Here is a 17759-nt window from a genome sequence, read left to right as displayed (position 1 = left end):
CATCCCATGGAACCATGCCACCAACATTAGTGGGCCTTCCACCTCGACTGACCTAACCTAGCTAATCTGTCATAGGCATCTGCAGAGGCTTGTCTCCCAGGTGATTCTAAATCTAACCATGGTGACTAGTAAGATCAACCACCAGAGATCAGTAAGGAGCCTGGCTCAATTCCCAGCACCCACATGGCAGCTCACAACCATCTGTAACTCTGCAGGGCATTGCACACACATGATTCACACACACACACATGCAGGCAAAACACCCAAACACAGAAAATTTTAGAAAGAGTAAAACCAAAACCATGAAATCAGGTAGCAGTTGGACTTACAAGAAAAGGATGAAGTTCTGGGTTTTCCCTTTCATTGTTAGTCCCTTGTGGGAGAATAGAGCATTAAAGTTAACCCAGTATGTCTGACTAGTTCCTCACTTACTCCTCATGAGGCAAGTACAGTTGTGCTAATAACAAACAGTAATTTAAAAATGACACAGCCAAAACCCGAGTTGAGACTGCTTTCTGTTCTTCCTGTTGCAATGCTACTGGCTAAGCTTGGTTCTGTAGTGCAGGTTTTAGGCTAAAGTAATACTACAATTATATCCTTTTGAAAAATATTTATTGAGTATAAATAAATGTCCTATACATTAAATATCAAGAAATATTCATTATTCATTACAAGTCAGGCTATTTACCGAGGGAACCATGGGATCAAAGTAGTAACTCATGATGCAGTAGTGACAGTTCATTCCAACAGTAGACAGAGTAATGACTTGCTCACATGACACAACGAAACCTATCAAAGGAGGCCATCACTTAAAGCCATCTACAGTACCACAATAGACAATGGTTCTGAAAATACTATCAACCCCATCAATAATCTTTATCTTATTAATACATCATCATACTACCATATAGAATTTAGAGTCTCATCTCCTTGGTTTAATTTCAGATTATTGTTAATGAATGAAAACAAGTCATACAAAGTCAAAGGTACTTTTCAGTTAGTCTTTCCTAAGGAAAAAAAAGAATCAAATTTTAGTAAAGACAGCTTCCCCCAAGCAATGAATTCCTTAATGGAAAAAAATAAAAATACAGGAGCAGTGTAATTAGCTTTTCCTCCAAAGAAAGGAAAGAAACGTAAATCTGTTTGGCAAATTGGGAGATACTTCCTAGTCCCAGAATACTTTTTTTTTTTTTTTTACATCACACACTGGAATGTTCCAAGTCTACGAAGCTGGAATCTGTGGCAGTCCAAATTCATCCACCAGCACTCCATCCTGTGAGAAGAAATCAAGGATCAGAGCTGCTCTTTGACGTGGTAAAAATGATCATATTCAGTAGGCAAAAGTCACACCCAAGTGTTCAACAATCAAAACCAACAACCTACTCAGAAGCCGGCAAGAAGCCTTCTCTAAAAAGGCAGCAGTCCCTGCCTCGAAATACACTGCTGTCACTTTCATCGTTTATAGACTGGCAAAGCCTTGCAGGGGCTGTCCCAAGGGACCAGTCACTTCCCACTCTGTTCTGCCACTGATCTTCACACTGATCTGTGCCCTCAGAATGGGAAGAGATGGAGAGACCGTACAGTAGAATACTTGCCTCGATGTGTGGGGCCCTGTGCTAGCACAGATGCTTCAGGGACTTGTTACTAGGAAACTGAAAAGACGAGTCACACTAGTGCTCACAAAAATAGCTTCAGCATAATTACTAAATAGTGGGTAATTATATAATTATTTAAAGCAACTTGTGCACCTGGGACTTTTAAGAAGTCAGAGGTGATGGAATGGAGTGGGTAGAAGACAAAGTTGAGACCACCTACTCTTAGCTCATGGGAGGAGGCAAGATATAAGAAGCAATTCAGAGACGGGCTATGAAGACCTACGAAACTATCTGAGCCCCACCTGTTACTTCTCACATTTGATGGCAGTAATATACGGAGTTGGCCCGTCTGTCAACCTGATATAAGCCAGGGTCACCCAAGAGGAGACCCTCAATTGAGAAAGCCCCTGTACGATGGGGCTGTAGGCAAGCTTATTGGGCATTTTCTTAATTAGAGATCAATAAGGGATGGCACCACCCACAAAGGGCCATTCCTGGGCTGGTGTCCTGGGTGCTTTAACAAAGCAGATGGAGCAAACCACGGAGAGCAAGCTGATATGCAGCCTTCCTCCACAGCCTCTGTGTCAGCTCGTCTCCAGGTTCCTGCCCTGTTAAGAGCCCTTGGCCTCAGTTCCTTCAGTGCTGAAGTACATGTGGAAGTGTAAGTCAAACAATCCTTCCATCTCCAATTTGTTTTGGTCATGGTATTTTTTTTTTTTTTTTGGGTCATGGTGTTTTATCATAGCAATGGTAACCCTAAGACAAGTGAGAAGACACAAATTTCTAAATCGCTCAGAATTATATAGTGAAAAAGGCAGATTTACAACTGGATCCCATTCAAATATTCTGTCAACGGTACTGTGAGTACCCAGTATGCTTATAGGGAGATCAGTCAAAACAAGGGCTATAAATATCCAAAGGCAAATAACACATTGCACAAGCAGCTAAGAGGGAGATTTTATAAGCAGTAATATACTCTGTTCATGATGACAATTATACAGTATGAAAGGATTTTAAGTCCTTAACATACAACACCTAAATTGCTCTAAACAATAATCATACACAATATTTCACATGAGAGGAATAGAAAAGCTCAAAACAATTCAGTGATCTGTCAGTGTCAGAAATGCCAATTCTCTTCCTTTGCTAAACTAGGATCTACCATTAAGGTTTCTCTCCCACCCCAAAACAGGGCCTTCATGTATCTCAGGTTGGCTCCCAACTCACTCTGTAGCCAAGGATGGTAGACTTTCTTTCTTTCTTTTTTTTTTTTTTCTTTCTTTTTTCTTTTTTTCGGAGCTGGGGACTGAACCCAGGGCCTTGCGCTCGCTAGGCAAGCGCTCTACCGCTGAGCTAAATCCCCAACCCCGATGGTAGACTTTCTAATCCGCCTGCCTCAACCTCCCCAGTCTAGGATTACAAGTGGATTACCACCCACAGCGGGTCAGTAAGATGCTGGGCATCCGCCCCAGGGCTCTGTTCATGCCAGGCAAGCACTCTGCTAACTGAGATACGCCCCAGCCCTACTTATTACATTTTATACTTAATTTTATTTACTTTTATTTTTTAAGAGCAGTCAGTGCCAGAGCTCTTAACTGCTGAGCCATCTCTCCAGCCCTCTACTTAAAATTTATACTTCATAGTTTAAAAAATCCAATAAATAACTAGTGTGCCCAGGGTGGGATGCACTTTTTCCTTTCCCCTTCCCCTCTCTCTCACTATTTACTTATGTGTATGAGTTGCCTGTGCACCATGCGTACGTCTTATGTCTGTGAAGGTCAGAAGAGGGCATTAGATCCCTCTACAACTGGAGTTACAGATGGTTGTGGGCTGATAAGTGGGCACAAGGATTGAACTCGGGTCCTCTGCAAGACAACAAGCACTCAACTACCGAGCCAACTTGCCAGCTCAGGAGTGGGACCCTCTTTAATATAACCACCCAAATATAAGCAGAGAAGTGGGCTGCCTAGGCTCAGCTACTTGAGAAACTTGCTTGAGTTCAGGAGTAAAGGATACCAGAGGCCCTCTGTCTAAACTAATTTAAAAACAAAACAAACAGACTGGGAATATTACTTAGTATAGTGTACTCACTTAATATGTGTGAGGCCCTAAGATCCTAAGACAAATTGCCAGCACTACACCGCCCCCCCCCCACACACTAGGCAAAAACAAAAAACCCAAAAAACAACCTAATACTTCCACTAAGCAAGGCTGCATTTATCAACAATGCTTTCCTAGAATCAAAATGGAAATTCCTGTAAACAGTACCCAGCGTTGGCTTATGAGTTGATTACTTATATTATACAAACTGACATTGTATATATGAGGACAGTTGGCCTAGTGGTAGAGGCCTGAAAGTTCAAGATCAGCCTGGACAACTTGATGAGGCCCTGTCTCAAAAGAAGGCCCAGACCCGGTGGAAGAGTACGTGAATGCTTGTCCAGCAGGCATCGGGCCCCAGCACCAGGAAAACAAATGAAGTGAGACATTCTTTAGCCTCAGGGGCGTTATTAATATAGCTAATTAGTTGTCCACTGCAGGAAAACTGGAAGTTCAAGGGTTTCTTTTTTTGGTTCTTTTTTTCGGAGCTGGGGACCGAACCCAGGGCCTTGCGCTTCCTAGGCAAGCGCTCTACCACTGAGCTAAATCCCCAACCCCAAGGGTTTCTAAAAGGGCTGTGACACTTAGACTATATTTTAGATTTCCAAATTGATAGGCATAAAACTTTTACTAGTATGCATGGAAATATATGCAGGCAATACTCATCCCTAGGAAATAAATAAATCTTTAGGAAAGCCCCCCATCTACGTGGACGGATTAGTTAATTTTCTGTTGGACTGTCTAAACTTCAGGCAGTAAGTTATGTACAAGCCTTGAGGACAGACACTACCTTGTTTTTTGTGTCAGTGGGAACGCCCTCTGGAATTGCCGGTGCAGAAGCTGCTTCGTCCAAGTAAGAGCTGTCCTCATCAGCCAGAAGCTCATCGCCCAGCGCATCCAACTCTGAATTAAATAGGCACATTAGAGGAAAATGGGAAGAGAGAATCCAACTCTGAACTACATAGGAACATTATAGGAAAATGGGAGGAGAAACTGGCCCCTCATGTCAAAAAGCTAAACAATCCGTAGTGAGCAAATACAATGCAAAGGGAAAGGGCGCACTTGTAATTCATTGTCATGTGACACAGGGAGGAGCTCACTATGTAATCCTACCTGGCCTAGATCTCAGAGATCCACCCACCTTGGGAAAGAAATGTATTTCCGGGGTTGGGGATTTAGCTCAGTGGTAGAGCGCTTGCCTAGGAAGTGCAAGGCCCTGGGTTCGGTCCCCAGCTCCGAAAAAAAGAACCAAAAAAAAAAAAAAAAAAAAAAAAGAAATGTATTTCCATTTGCAAAGTGAAAGGTGACCATTATAAGAGAATTTCAAGGAAACTAGTATATAATATTTATGAAAAAGAAAAAGCCATACCCCACCACACACAAATAAAAAGTCAATCAGTTCCCCACAGGTTTACAGGGCCCCAAACTTGACAATAAGGCTATGCTTGAGAATTGTCTAATTCATACTAGACAACTCTAACACAAACGTTAAAAAACAAAAGTAAACAAACAAAAGCCTCATTTATTGATGGACTTAAAGCACAGGAGCACTGGATATCACGTGACCACAGATGAAGTCAGGCTGCAAATGACTGAAGTAGAAACTAGCAGCCACAAGGACTGGCTATCACAGGTAGGGAAACTCAGGTCAGAAAATTACAAAAGGTGAAATAATGGGAAAAATGGTCTGGGGAAAATGGGGCACAGAAGAACAAGGACGGAAGGAGGGAGAGGAAGAGTAGGATAGAGAGCCACAGGGGATGCGGAATGGCTGTTTCCCCCATGCATCTCGACACCTCCCTCTTCTTCCAAGGCCACTTCTTCTGCGTCTCCTAACACCACCCTAGTCTAGAGCAGCACCACTTCTCATGTGACTACAGCAATAGCTTTTATTCTTCTTCCAAGCCTACCCAGCCACACTACCCATTTCTCATGGCAATCCCTACTCACTCCACAGGCCTCAGGCCTGTTCCCTACCACTGTTAAGAGTCCACACTCTGTGCTTTCAATGGCATCTCATACTTCTTCCCAATCATGAGTGTACCTACAATAAGAATCCAACCAGAAGTTTATATTTCTCTCACTGCTAGTGGAGGTTTTATAAATGGCTGGTCAAACAGCTTACCAGCTAAAGGCATCGATGATCTGACTTCGATCCCTGGGACCCACATGGTAGAAAGAGAGAACTGAGTCCTGCAGGTTGTCCTTTGACCTCCACAAGCATGGCCAGGACACCAAAATGCATCACCCCCCCCCCAATAAATAAACAATGTGACAAAATTAAAAAAGAAATGTAGGGCTCACTTTTGTTTTCTTCAATGCTGAATTTATCCCATAGGGTTCAAGCCCTACCTAGTACCGAAAACACTTTCAAGTCAAAAGGGATACAGTAGGGAAATGCTAACTTGAAGACAAACACCAAGCACAGTGAGCCCTTCGAGTTTCTCCACCCCAGTAGCGGCAGCATGGTAGATGCAGCTGCCGCACAGGCTCTCTGCTCAGACTGGGATAACCAACTCCTAGAGGATTCTGGCAGGAACTGCTTTTAATCCCAACTGTTTGTTTTATTGAAACAAGGATTTCTCTACATGGCCCTGGCTGTCCTGGAACTCTCTATGTAGAGAACTCTCTACGCCAGAGATCTGCTTGTCTCTGCCTCTGGGAAGTTGGGATTAAAGGCACATACCATACGCTTGGCATCCTGATAAGGAATTTTGTTTGTTTGTTGAGACAGGTTTCTCTGTGTAGCCCTGGCTGTTCTAGAACTTGCTCTGTAAACCAGGCCAGCCTACGACTCACAGACATCTGTCTGCCTCTGCCTCCTGAGTGCTGGGATCAAAGTTGTGTGGCACCACTGCCTGGCTCTGGTGAGAATGTTAAGCAGCTGTTGGGTAAAGGTCCCAGGTAGTGCTCCCTTCGTACTCTGGAGCTAATGCACATTTACAGCTCGCACTCACTCACTCACCTGCTTCCAGGTCGTCCTCATCCAGTTCTGGGGTGCCGTAGCTGCGGCCCAGGGCCTCCTGGATCTCATTTGCATCTTCCATCATGTCTTCCAACTGGTCTTGTAAATCCTACAGACATACACAAGACCGCATTTTCCTCCTTTCCAGGGACACAGAACTCATTGTACAACAGAGGTGGGCAGCAGGCTCCGGCAGGACTCTAACTCACAGCGGAGGGAGGAATTGGTGAATGAAACTAAAGGCATTGAGCCACCACATACTGTATGGCAGGCTCAACTTTCATTCTCGCTATAGGTGGCAGAAGATGTCACAGCAGGGAATTCAGATGTTTAAACAGGAATGGAAAAAGGTCACCATCATCTTAGGTATGGACAACAGCGTCCTCTTTGCCAGATTTCTGAATTCCCCTCAGCCTTGGCTTCTACCTCCCGAGTTTCTTCTTCCCCTTTCTGTTTCTGCCTACAAGCCTTATCTTCTGCTTCTATTTCCTTTGCCTGTTTCTTGGGCTGCGAAAGAGGCTTTCCTTCAGCCTTCTCAGCCTGACATTGACAAGACACCTGTGGCTTTCTCCAGACTGTCACCACTACTTTTATTTCTGTGTCTATATATGTGCATATGCATGTACCTGCAGGTGCCTGCGGAAGCCAGACGAGGTTGACAGACCCCCTGGAGCTGGAGTGATAGGCAGTTGTGGGACCCAAACTCTGGTCCTCTCTAAATGCTCAATTGCTGATCCAGCCCTCTAGCCCCATCATCATCATCATCATCATCATCATCACCACCACCACCATCATCACCATCACCATCATTGTCATCAGAAGTATCAGAAAGCAAGTCTAAAGAGAAGCAAACAGTAGATCCCTGCAGCAGGTAAGGGTACCCAAACTAGGCTTTCCATAACGAGATTTCCACTCATTTTTTTATTATCTTCCTTTACTAACTCTCATCACCCTCTGAATCTTGGGAATGGGGATTGAAAATTAATGTAAACATTCATTCATTCATATGGATGTGTTTTTGTGTGTGCATGCATGATATGGGATCATGTGTCATTAGTGCTCAAGTCAGGACAACTTGTGGGAGGGAGTTGGTTCTTTCCTTTCACTATGTGTATAGCAGAGGCTGAACTCAGGTCCATCAGACTTGGAGACACAGGCACTCACCTGCTGAGCCATTTTGGCTGGCCCGAAATAGAAATTTTAAAAATGCCAATTATATAACCAGCTCTCAGTTACTGTCAGTTCACCTCTCTACATGACAGTAGCTAGAAACTGGCATTAGTCAACCGAGAAGATGCTCCTGAAGGTGGCCCAGTTTGACCTCAAATGCACTCTGTAGTTAAGGATGACCTTAAATTCCTCATTCTCTTGCCTCTACCTTGCAAATTCTGGGGTTACAGGGGTGTGCCACCAGGCCCAACCTCTGGCTTCCACTTTTCTTTTTCCCGGTGTGGTGCTGAAGACTGAACGGGGCCTGGTGTGTGCTCGGCAAGGACTCGACCACTGAGCTGCAGCCCCAGCACAAATCCTGTACTTAGTGGGAAGCAGTGCCTAAGCCTTTCCAGGTTGGAGAGGTGGCCAAGCAATGCACAACACTAGTGGCTGTTCTTCCAGATGACCTGACTTTGATTCCCAGCACTCAAGTGTAACTCCAGTCCTAAGGGATCCCAGTGTCCTCTTCTGGCCCCCATGGGGCAGATGGTACTCAGACATACATATAAGCACACACTACTACATAAAATAAAAAAATTTAAATCTAAAAACAAAAACCCCCAAATTAAGCCCTACCCCTTCTCGTGGTACTGAGATGGAACTCAGGAGTCTTGATTATGGTCAGCACATGCTCTACCACTGAGTACTACTCTCAGCTGTTTTTCTCATTTAAAAGATGGGATATTAGACAAGAGAGATGGATCATGGTTAAGACCGAAGACTGTTCTTCCAAGGACCTGAGTTTGGTTCCTAGCACCTATGGTGGGAGGCAACAGCTTCAGAAGCATTGGATCTGACTCTCTCTTCTGGCCTCTAGGAACAACTGCTCTCACATGCATATACATACTTTAAATCTTTTAAAAAGAGGAGGGGATAATTGGGGAAATGCTTCAGCATTTAAGATCACTTGCTGCTCTTACAGAGGATTTGAGTTCCATTTCCAGAGGCCACAGGACAGCTTACAGCTATCTCTAACTCCAGTTCCAGGGGAGTCTGATAACTGTTCTGGCCATCCACACACAGTGCACATCCATACATGCAGATAAAGCACTCAGATGCACTAAATAAAAATAAGTAAATCTTTTTGATGAGCCCACTAAGACTCATCCTGCATATGGCTACTATAAGACTTATAATGATAATGATAATAATAATAATATACATATATATCATTACTTCGCTTAAAGCCAGCCTGAGCATGTACAAGACCCTAAGTCCAATGCCACCATCACCAAACACCAGTGTGTCCATCAGCATACAGAGAGTATGAGGCCTCACTCAGCACGAGAGCTTCCTGTATTAGCATGTAGGTACGTGTACTCTCAGATGAGTACCAGGGAAGGCAGGAATGCTACAGGAAGGGCTGCGTCTTCCAAGGGAAAGATGCAGAACCTGTTTCCTGCCCACAAGCCCGGGAGCAGAGGCAGTTACCTGGTGGCCTGAGCACTACCTGTGCGGCTGCACCCCGAGCTTCCTGTGGATCTTTACCATGATCCTTAGCCTGCTTCCCTAGTTAATCTATAAAACAGATCTTTATGGAAGAGGCCATTTGCATTTTATAAGAAATTCAATGTAATCATGCCTTAATTTGTCGTGCACACGGGACTGAACTAATTATCACCAGGAATCTTTTTTTCAAATTGTGCTACGCTTAAGTATGCCTAAAATAAAGCGTCTAGTGTCAAAATCTTGACGTTTGAACCAATGCCACTACTGAGTCATGTGGAACCAATTTTCCTTCTTGCCTCCCCTGGTACAGCACTCTTGCTGGCCATGGTGTTTGCAGAGACCCCCAGCCACAATGTCCAGAGCAACAAAGTCATTTGTAAATTCCTTTCAGGCAGCCTCGTTTGGTTTCCCACAAGAAAGTGGAGACAATACAAAGTAGAATGCCTTTTGCATTTCTAAGTGTCAAACTACCAGTGTTACACGGGGCGTCCTCCTGCAGAGAAGAACGGGTAAAGCAATTACTAAGAGGAACAAACAGTAACAGAGGAAGGATTCAAACCAAGTCCAAGGGATTACACACCAAGAAGTATGCCTACATAGGCTTGGGATTCCCAACACTTTGAGGCTGAAGCAGGAGGATTGTCATGAGCTCTAGACCAGTTACACCTACTGGGTAAGACCCTGTCTCCAGAAAAAAGGGGAGGGGGTACAAATCGTCTGATGAGTAAGATTTCTCTGTATCTTTTTTCGGGGGGGAGGGGGGACAGGGTCTTGCTTTGTGGCCTAGGCTGGCCTTGAACTTGGTTCTTCTGTCTCTGACTTCCTAGTCTTGAGATTACAGGCCTGCAACCATAATGCAGCCTATGAACACAGTTTCTAGTTACATAGTCTAGTACAGACACAGCAAGAGAAAAGAAAGTTACCATGCAAAGTATCAGACTAATCTACCTTTAAATTCAATACTGGATAAGCAAAGGCAACACAAATGGAAGTGCTAATCTAAAAAGCATAGATGCCCTAGTGTTCTGTGAAATAAAAGGATAAAAAAATTTAAACAGGGCGTTGGGGTGGGTAGGTGGCTCACTGGCTAAGCTTATGGATTGTTCTTGCTGAAGAATGGTTTCCAGCAGCCACAACAGGCAGCTCACAACTGCCTCTCCCTCCAGCTCCTAGGATGTATTTTCTTCTGGCCTCCACGAACATGCACTCACATACACAAAAAGCAAACACAAATATATATATGTTTGTCTCAAAAAATGTTGGGTTTTTTTTGTTTTTGTTTTTGTTTTTTTGAGACAGGGTCTCTCTACATAGCTCTGGTTGTCCTAGAACTCCCTCTGTAAACCAGGCTGATGTCAAACTCACAGAGGTCTTCCCACTTCTGCCTCCAGAGTACTGGTACAAAAGGTATACACCATCAGCCTGGCCTAAAGTCTTTTTTTTTTTTTTTTTTAAATAAAAAGGATAGGCTGGAGAGATGGCTCAGTGGTTAAAAGCACTGCCTGCTCTTGCAAAGGTCCAGAGTTCAATTCCCAGCAACCACATGGTAGCTCACAACCATCTGGTGCATCTAAAGACAGCTACAGTGTACTCATATACAAAAAAAAGTATAAAAACAGCTAAATATACAAACAAAAACTTCAGAACTTAGAGATATAAAACAATAAAATATTTTAGTTTATATTAGAAAAATAAATCTAAGAAGATCGAGGTATCCAAAACACCAAAAGGCTAGAATGGATTTGAAGGAAAGGCTGGCACTTCGGGGGCCGAGGCAGGGCTGACACAAGTGCTAGCCTAGGCAATATAATAAATTCTATACGAGTTTAGGCTACAGAATGACATCCCGTCTCAAAAGCAGAGTTTGAGGGGAAAGATAGTTCAGTGGTCAAGAGCATCTGCTGCTCTTCTGAGGACCTGACCCTACATCCTTGTCAGCACAGCTCACAGGTACCTGTAACTCTCACTCCAAGGGATCCAACACCCTCTTCTGGCCTCAGAAGAGAATGCATGCACATGCATAAACCCATAAATAGATATGTACATGCATTCATAATTACAGACAAATAAAGTCTTAAAGAACAAACGAAAGAAGCAAGAATAACCAAACCTTCTCTTATGTTCATATTAAATAGCGGTCTTAGAAACTACAAGAGAAGCTAGGCAGTGGTAGCACATGTCTTTAATCCCAGTACTCAGGAGGCAGAGGGCAGGAGGATCAGCCTGGTCTACAGAGTGAGTTCTAGGACAGCCAGGGCTACATAGAGAAGCCCTGTCTAAAAAATAAACAAACAAGCAAACCAACAACAACAACAACAACAACAACAACAACAACATCCAAAAAACAAAACAAAACAACCCAAAAAGAACCACATGTCCAAAAATCCCAGAATTTGGGAGACTGAGGTAGGCTAGCACACAGTAAGAAGCAGGATAGCCTGGGCTAAAAAACAAGACCTTGTGTCAAAAGCAAAACAATAAAACATTACAAAGAGGTCTAAATATAGAAAATAAAATTACTTTTCATACTTTAGTGAACAATATACCGTAAATGGTATTATACAAATGAGTATACACAGATTATTTTTCTCAGTGAATTTCCTGAAAGCTGTAACAATGCCCACTGCCATGTAAGCAGAGACTTGAAAGACTGGAACTGGTCAGTGCCTTTGTGAAACCAGAAAAACACAACTGCAAACACGACGAGCGCGGCTCCACTAGAACAGCATGCTGTGGCCTCTAACCATTAACTACTTTCTGGGCCCCAAATATGGTCAGGATATGTTCAATGAACAAAATCAAATCCCTTCCCTCAAGAAGAGAGACATTCTAGTTGGGCAAGGTGACAGTACACACTTGGGAGGCAGAAGCAGCTCTCTAAGTTCAAGGCCATCCTGATCTATAGAGCGAGTTCCAGACAGCCAGGGCTACATAAAGAAACCTGTCTCAAAAAACCAAAACCAAAACCAAAACCAAACAAACAAGAGAGAGAGAGAGAGAGAAAGAGGAGGGAGGGGATGTGGGGAAAGAGAAGGGGAGCGGAGCAGAGAGGGGAGGAGAGAAGAGACATCCTAACCAGAGGGTAATACTCCACTGTAGATGCAGCAAGGAAGCCTTTATCCTCCCTCCCTCACTGCCCACTTTCTCTGCCTGCTGTGTGTGATGTTTACCTGCCTGACAGCAGCCAGCCTCACAGGCCTTTCCTTCCTGACCAAAATCTAAACTCTAAAAGACATGCTAACTTCAAGAAGCTAGTAATTTAGTGCCAAAATATAAAGAAAATTTTGGTTTAGAAACACCAAAAAAAAAAAAAAAAAAAAAGGGACTAAACTGCAGAAATTGCATTAACCACCTTACATTCATATCCTCTTTTAACAGTTATGGTATATGCCTCAAAGCACTTAGAAAGCTAAAGCAAGAAACCACAGGTTCAAAGTCAGCCTAGGCTACACTGCAAGGTCTCCCACCCCATTTTTTTAAATGGAACAATACTTGAGATAGTTCACTTATTTTACCTGCGTAATAACTGTGTGTAGCGCCCAGGTTTTTGCATTAGCAATGAGGAAATTAAAGGGTGCCCTTCCCTTTCCTGAAGTCACCACATAGCAAAGAGCAGGACCAGGATTTCATGCCTTTTCTGTGAGTTTCTCACCACAAACGCTTATTTTGAACCTTGCAACGAGTACACATCTTGCAAAAACCAGCAGACAGGCAGCTCACCTCAATCTGGTCAATTTTTACTTCCTTGTAAGCCTTCTTCATTTCCTTTACTCCCAATTTCATTGCATCAACCTAAAAAAGGGTAGAAGAAAGCACACTGTATTTGATGTTTTATCTTGAAGCACCGAGGATTTGAACCCAAATACATGCTAGGCAACCATCCTACCATTGTTTCATCCCCAGCCCAGGAAATACACCGAACTGAGAAGTCAGTTTATGCTGGCACGATGTCTCAGTGGTTCAGAGCCATCTGCTGCTCTTGCAGAAGACCTAAGTTTGATTCCTAGCATCCACATGCCCACAACCATCAGTATCCAGGGGATCAGATGCCCTCTTCTGACTTCTTTTGGTACTACGTACACATGCATGCAAAATATCCAAACACAGAATGTCATGTTTGCTAAACCGTCGTTTAAAAACCATAGAAAAGTATGAGATTAAAAATTAAACTGAAGCTGGGAGGTGATGGCACACATCTTTAATCCCAGCACTCGGGAGGCAGAGGCAGGAGGAGCTCTGTGAATTCGAAGCTAAGCCTGGCCCACAGAGTGAGTTCCAGGACAGCCAGGACTACACAAAGGAACCCTGTCTTGAAAAACATAAAACAAAAACAACAACAACAAATTAAAACGGGAAAAGGAGCTTGGGGCATACCGTGGTTTTGGTATCCTTCAGTGACTGGATGGTGTAATTAGCTTGCTCCATGTTAAAGGACTGTTGGGCAAGGTTGTCTCGCTGCTGCTCATACCTTTTCGGGGTCAAGTGAGAATTAGAAATGTGAACCAGATAGAAATCCATAGGAGGAAAACAGCCTTAACACTAATAAATAACAAACACCAAAACCAAAATCATTTTAAAACTACCAACTCTTACAAAATCCCTCCAAAGTCTTTTTCTCTTGGATGTATTTGAGTTTTAACTATTCCCACTAAGCAACATAGTATTTGCTTCTTTATTCTATTTTTTGAGAATGAGTCTTGTAGTACAGGCTAGCCTCAAACTTATAGTGTTCCTCCTGCTTCAGCTTCCCAAATGCCGGTGATGTGGGTGTGCCTCCCTCCTGGCCTTGCTCCCCATCTTCATGTTATTTATATATTTTTAGTTATTTCTCAGGATGAATTCTTAGAAGCAGAACTCTTGGGGCAAAAGGTAAGGCCATTTTTTTAAGATTCTTCATATATGTGGGTTGGAGAGATGGCTCAGCGGTTAAGAGCACTGACTGCTCTTCCAGAGGTCCTGAGTTCAATTCCCAGCAACCGCATGGTGGCTCACAACCATCTGTAATGGGATCTGGTGCCCTCTTCTGGTGTGTCTGAAGACAGATACAGTGTACTTACATATAATAAATAAATAAATCTTTAAAAAAGATTGTTCATATGAATAGCTAAACGGTTTTCAGACTTAAAATAGCCCTATATTCATAATTCAGGTTATCCATCAGACTTAATATAATGTCTGATACTTGAAATACTCTTTAAAATAAAGTTTTCTATCAAATTATATAATGTCAAAGACTTATGTCACCACGATCTTTATTACTACATGAATGCTATCTAATTAGCAGAAGAAAAATAGGTAATTCACGATTCAAGAAATTGGAAAATGATTCCATTAAGTTAGGCATCCTGGTACAAGGTTATAATCCTAGCAATTGGGAAGCTGAGCCAGGGGATTAGACTGGAGGCTAGCCTGGGGTACATAGCAAAAAACAGAAACAGGAAGGGGGGCGGGGGAGGACAGCTTACATAAGAGACACGTAATTTCAGTTACCTAAGAATCTAGGTCAACTTTCTTTACCTTGGGTAGTTTTGAACCCCTGCCATTCTTGCCTCCATATACCAAGTGCTGGGTCGTGTGCCATCAGGCTTGATTTATTTACTTATTTAATTTGGGACAGGGTCTTATGTAGTCAAGGCTAGCCTTGATTTCTCCATGTAGCCAATGCTCATAGGCTCCTGGTCCTCTACCTCCCACGTGCTAGGATTACAGGCCCAGGCCTTAAAGCCAAGTTATATTCCTTCCATATGAAAACCGAAATACTTTAACACCAATTGCCACCAAGAAGGCAATAGCTGTAATACATGCTGGCTACTCTAGGCACTACTAGCTTTTTTCCAGTGTGATTTAATAATAATAATAATAATAATAAAAAAAAAGACAACATCTGATTGTTACAATATCATTTTAAAATTGAAACCAAGTCATCAACAATTTCCCCAGTTTGCTACAAGCTGATTATGCCTTGCATCTAAACTCCGTGGATGATCTCACAGGTCGAGCAGTCCACAGTAATTGGGTTTTGCACAAGCACTGGGTCATAGTAATTGAAAATAAGTTGTGAACCTTTACATTTATTCTAGAGAGAGAGAATGAATACTCTGCGCTCCTAACTTTACAAACCAAACCAAGTAAACAACAGAAAAACCAAACCATATTGACCTTGCCAGCTGAAATAATACTATATGGCTACTTAAGTTGATAACGTTAAGTACTCGAAGCTTTTGCAAATTTGTCATGAAACCAAGAATACTTAGAAAACAATATGAAAGCCAGAAAGAATGGAAGGCCCCTTCCCTTTGTGATTTCAAACTGCTCTTAGAAAGGAGATGGTGCATGTGACTTACATCCGTTTTTGCTTTAAAACCCTCAGGGCTTTCTGTTTGACCATGTTCTGAGGAGAAAAACAGACGTAATTAAAACAGGGGGACCCAGACGTCAAAAGAAGTCTCCCATGTACTCAGACCCATACAGCTACTTGTTTCTTCTTCAAAATGGCAGACACAGAGGCTCCTTGAATCTACTCTTCTTCTTCAAGCTTCGAGCGCAGTATATAATGCTAAGGCCCAGTTGGTATGTCTCAGCGCCCTTTGCACCCCACTCTCTGTACCCTGAATTCCTCTTCCTTTCCTAGGCATTTTATTTCCACTTCCAGCCCCAACAACACACACTGTGTATAACCAGTTGCTTTCCATATAAATATAACATGTTCAACCACTATCGTGTCCTCATGTTAGAAACAATTTACAGCAGCTATCCAACCTCTCCCTTTCAGAATCTGAGGACCTCTACACCATCCTTGGTTCATACTGTTAATAAGCTATGGAAGTGGAAAAAAAAAAAAAACGAGACAGCTATATATCCACAGTCTATTAAGTAGTGACAGTATTAGAGCACTGACCTTACATGTTATCTCTCCTAACCTGGGTAACCTGACACACCCGGACTCTGAGCACAACCAAGCTCTCCCCTCCAGAGTCAGGTCCTTTCGGTAGAGTGTGCTGATTCCCAGTACCTGTGATCAGCACCTTCTACCTTCCACATTAAAACCCAGCCTCCCTCTTGAATTATGGCTGCACTCTCTGTTCCCTGAAGAATAGGTATTTTCTCTTTACCAGACTGTGTGAAAAAAAAAATTTTTTTTGTATCCTTCAGCATTCCCTACACAGTACTTCCTACAACAGTTGTCACCAACCTTACCTTAGCAGGACCCTCTCTCATCTTCTTGATTTGGTCCTTATATTTCACCAGTTCAGCATCCAACCGGGAAATCTTTTTGTCAATGGATTCTGCCCTGCTATCCACCTTAGAGGAAAATGTCACATGTAGTGGTAATTATTATAATATGTTTACACAAAAAGGGGCAGGAGAAGAGGAAGGAATATAGAAAAGAAAACAAAAGGAGCAATAGAGCAAAAGGCAGAAAATAGTGGTTTTCTTAAGGGTGGGGAATTCCATCCAGGACCATTGGAGGGTTTTCATAAACTCTCTCCCACCTCCCAGATTCTGATATGGCAGAGGAAAACAATTTAGGAATCGCTCGGCTGGTTGAGATTTCCCAAGTGGGAGACTAGTCAGTTTGGGACTCAGCATGAAGGTGTGTAAAATGAAGCAATCAACACAGGCTATGGTGAGATCTAATGCCATCTCCGAGATCAGGTTTCATCTGGAGGGGCCAAGATTCAGAATTTTGTGCTACTCAGATTCAGAACTAAGGTACAGCTATATTAACCCTGACATGGGCAAGGAAAGAGGAATGAAAAAAAAAAAGATTTTTAAAAGGCCAGGTTAGACGAAAGGGGGCGTAGTGACCTAGGAAAGGTAGGTTGAAATGTGAGGACCAAAGCGAGAAAGGGGTGGGGCACAGTGGGCAGCGGAAAGAGCTAAGTGCAGTAAGGATGAGAGAATGATGAGATTAGAGTGTCTGGTTTGTGGGGTCAGGAATGACCTGGAAAACAGGGATGACAGGGATGGGGAAGAAGACTGAGGTTTAATGGGCCCGAACCAGGAATGGGGTGGAGTACGAATTCGGAATAGGTGGGTCGGAGTGTCAGAGGTATACAAATTCAAATGCCCACCGTCCCAATGCAGTCAGTCAGGCTAGGTGGCGGAGCCTTGGGTTTCGCTTTTCCGAAGAATCGGTTCATCTCGGCCGGCGGCGAGGAAACCCAAACACTGGAGAAATACCAGAAACGGAAGCGTAGTCGCTCCGGTTTCAATTTCCGGCCCCCCCCATGCGCAAGCGCAGAGTACTCGCTGGAGTTTCCCGATCCTTTTTCCGGGTTTTCAGCTCCTCCTTCCGGAGAAGGAGCGCGGAGCTCTGGGAGAGGTGGAAAGACTTCTGGAGGTGGGGCTTATGAGGAAGGATAGGGCGGTGCCTTGGCGGAGTGGGTGGGGCTTAGACGCGGCTGGGCGGATAGGGCGGGGCCTGAAGCAGGAGT

At 43.4% G+C, this 17759-nt stretch overlaps 1 protein-coding gene across 1 annotated transcript; it reads right to left on the bottom strand.

The window, feature by feature from the left end:
* Positions 1–595: 595 nt before the first annotated feature.
* Positions 596–17506, bottom strand: Chmp5 (charged multivesicular body protein 5). The gene is given in 8 exon segments (NM_001025410.1): positions 596–1273; positions 4486–4598; positions 6661–6769; positions 13042–13113; positions 13696–13789; positions 15666–15712; positions 16519–16623; positions 17397–17506. Coding segments are annotated over 8 exon segments (660 nt in total). The 5' UTR covers positions 17466–17506; the 3' UTR covers positions 596–1222.
* Between the last annotated feature and the right edge of the window lie 253 nt (positions 17507–17759).

This window comes from Rattus norvegicus, chromosome 5, assembly GCF_021556685.1.
Source record: "Rattus norvegicus strain SHRSP/BbbUtx chromosome 5, alternate assembly SHRSP_T2T, whole genome shotgun sequence".
NCBI classification, from domain to species: domain Eukaryota; kingdom Metazoa; phylum Chordata; class Mammalia; order Rodentia; family Muridae; genus Rattus; species Rattus norvegicus.
The sequence above is the reverse complement of the archived record's forward strand: the minus strand, read 5'-3'. Positions and strand labels throughout refer to the sequence as shown.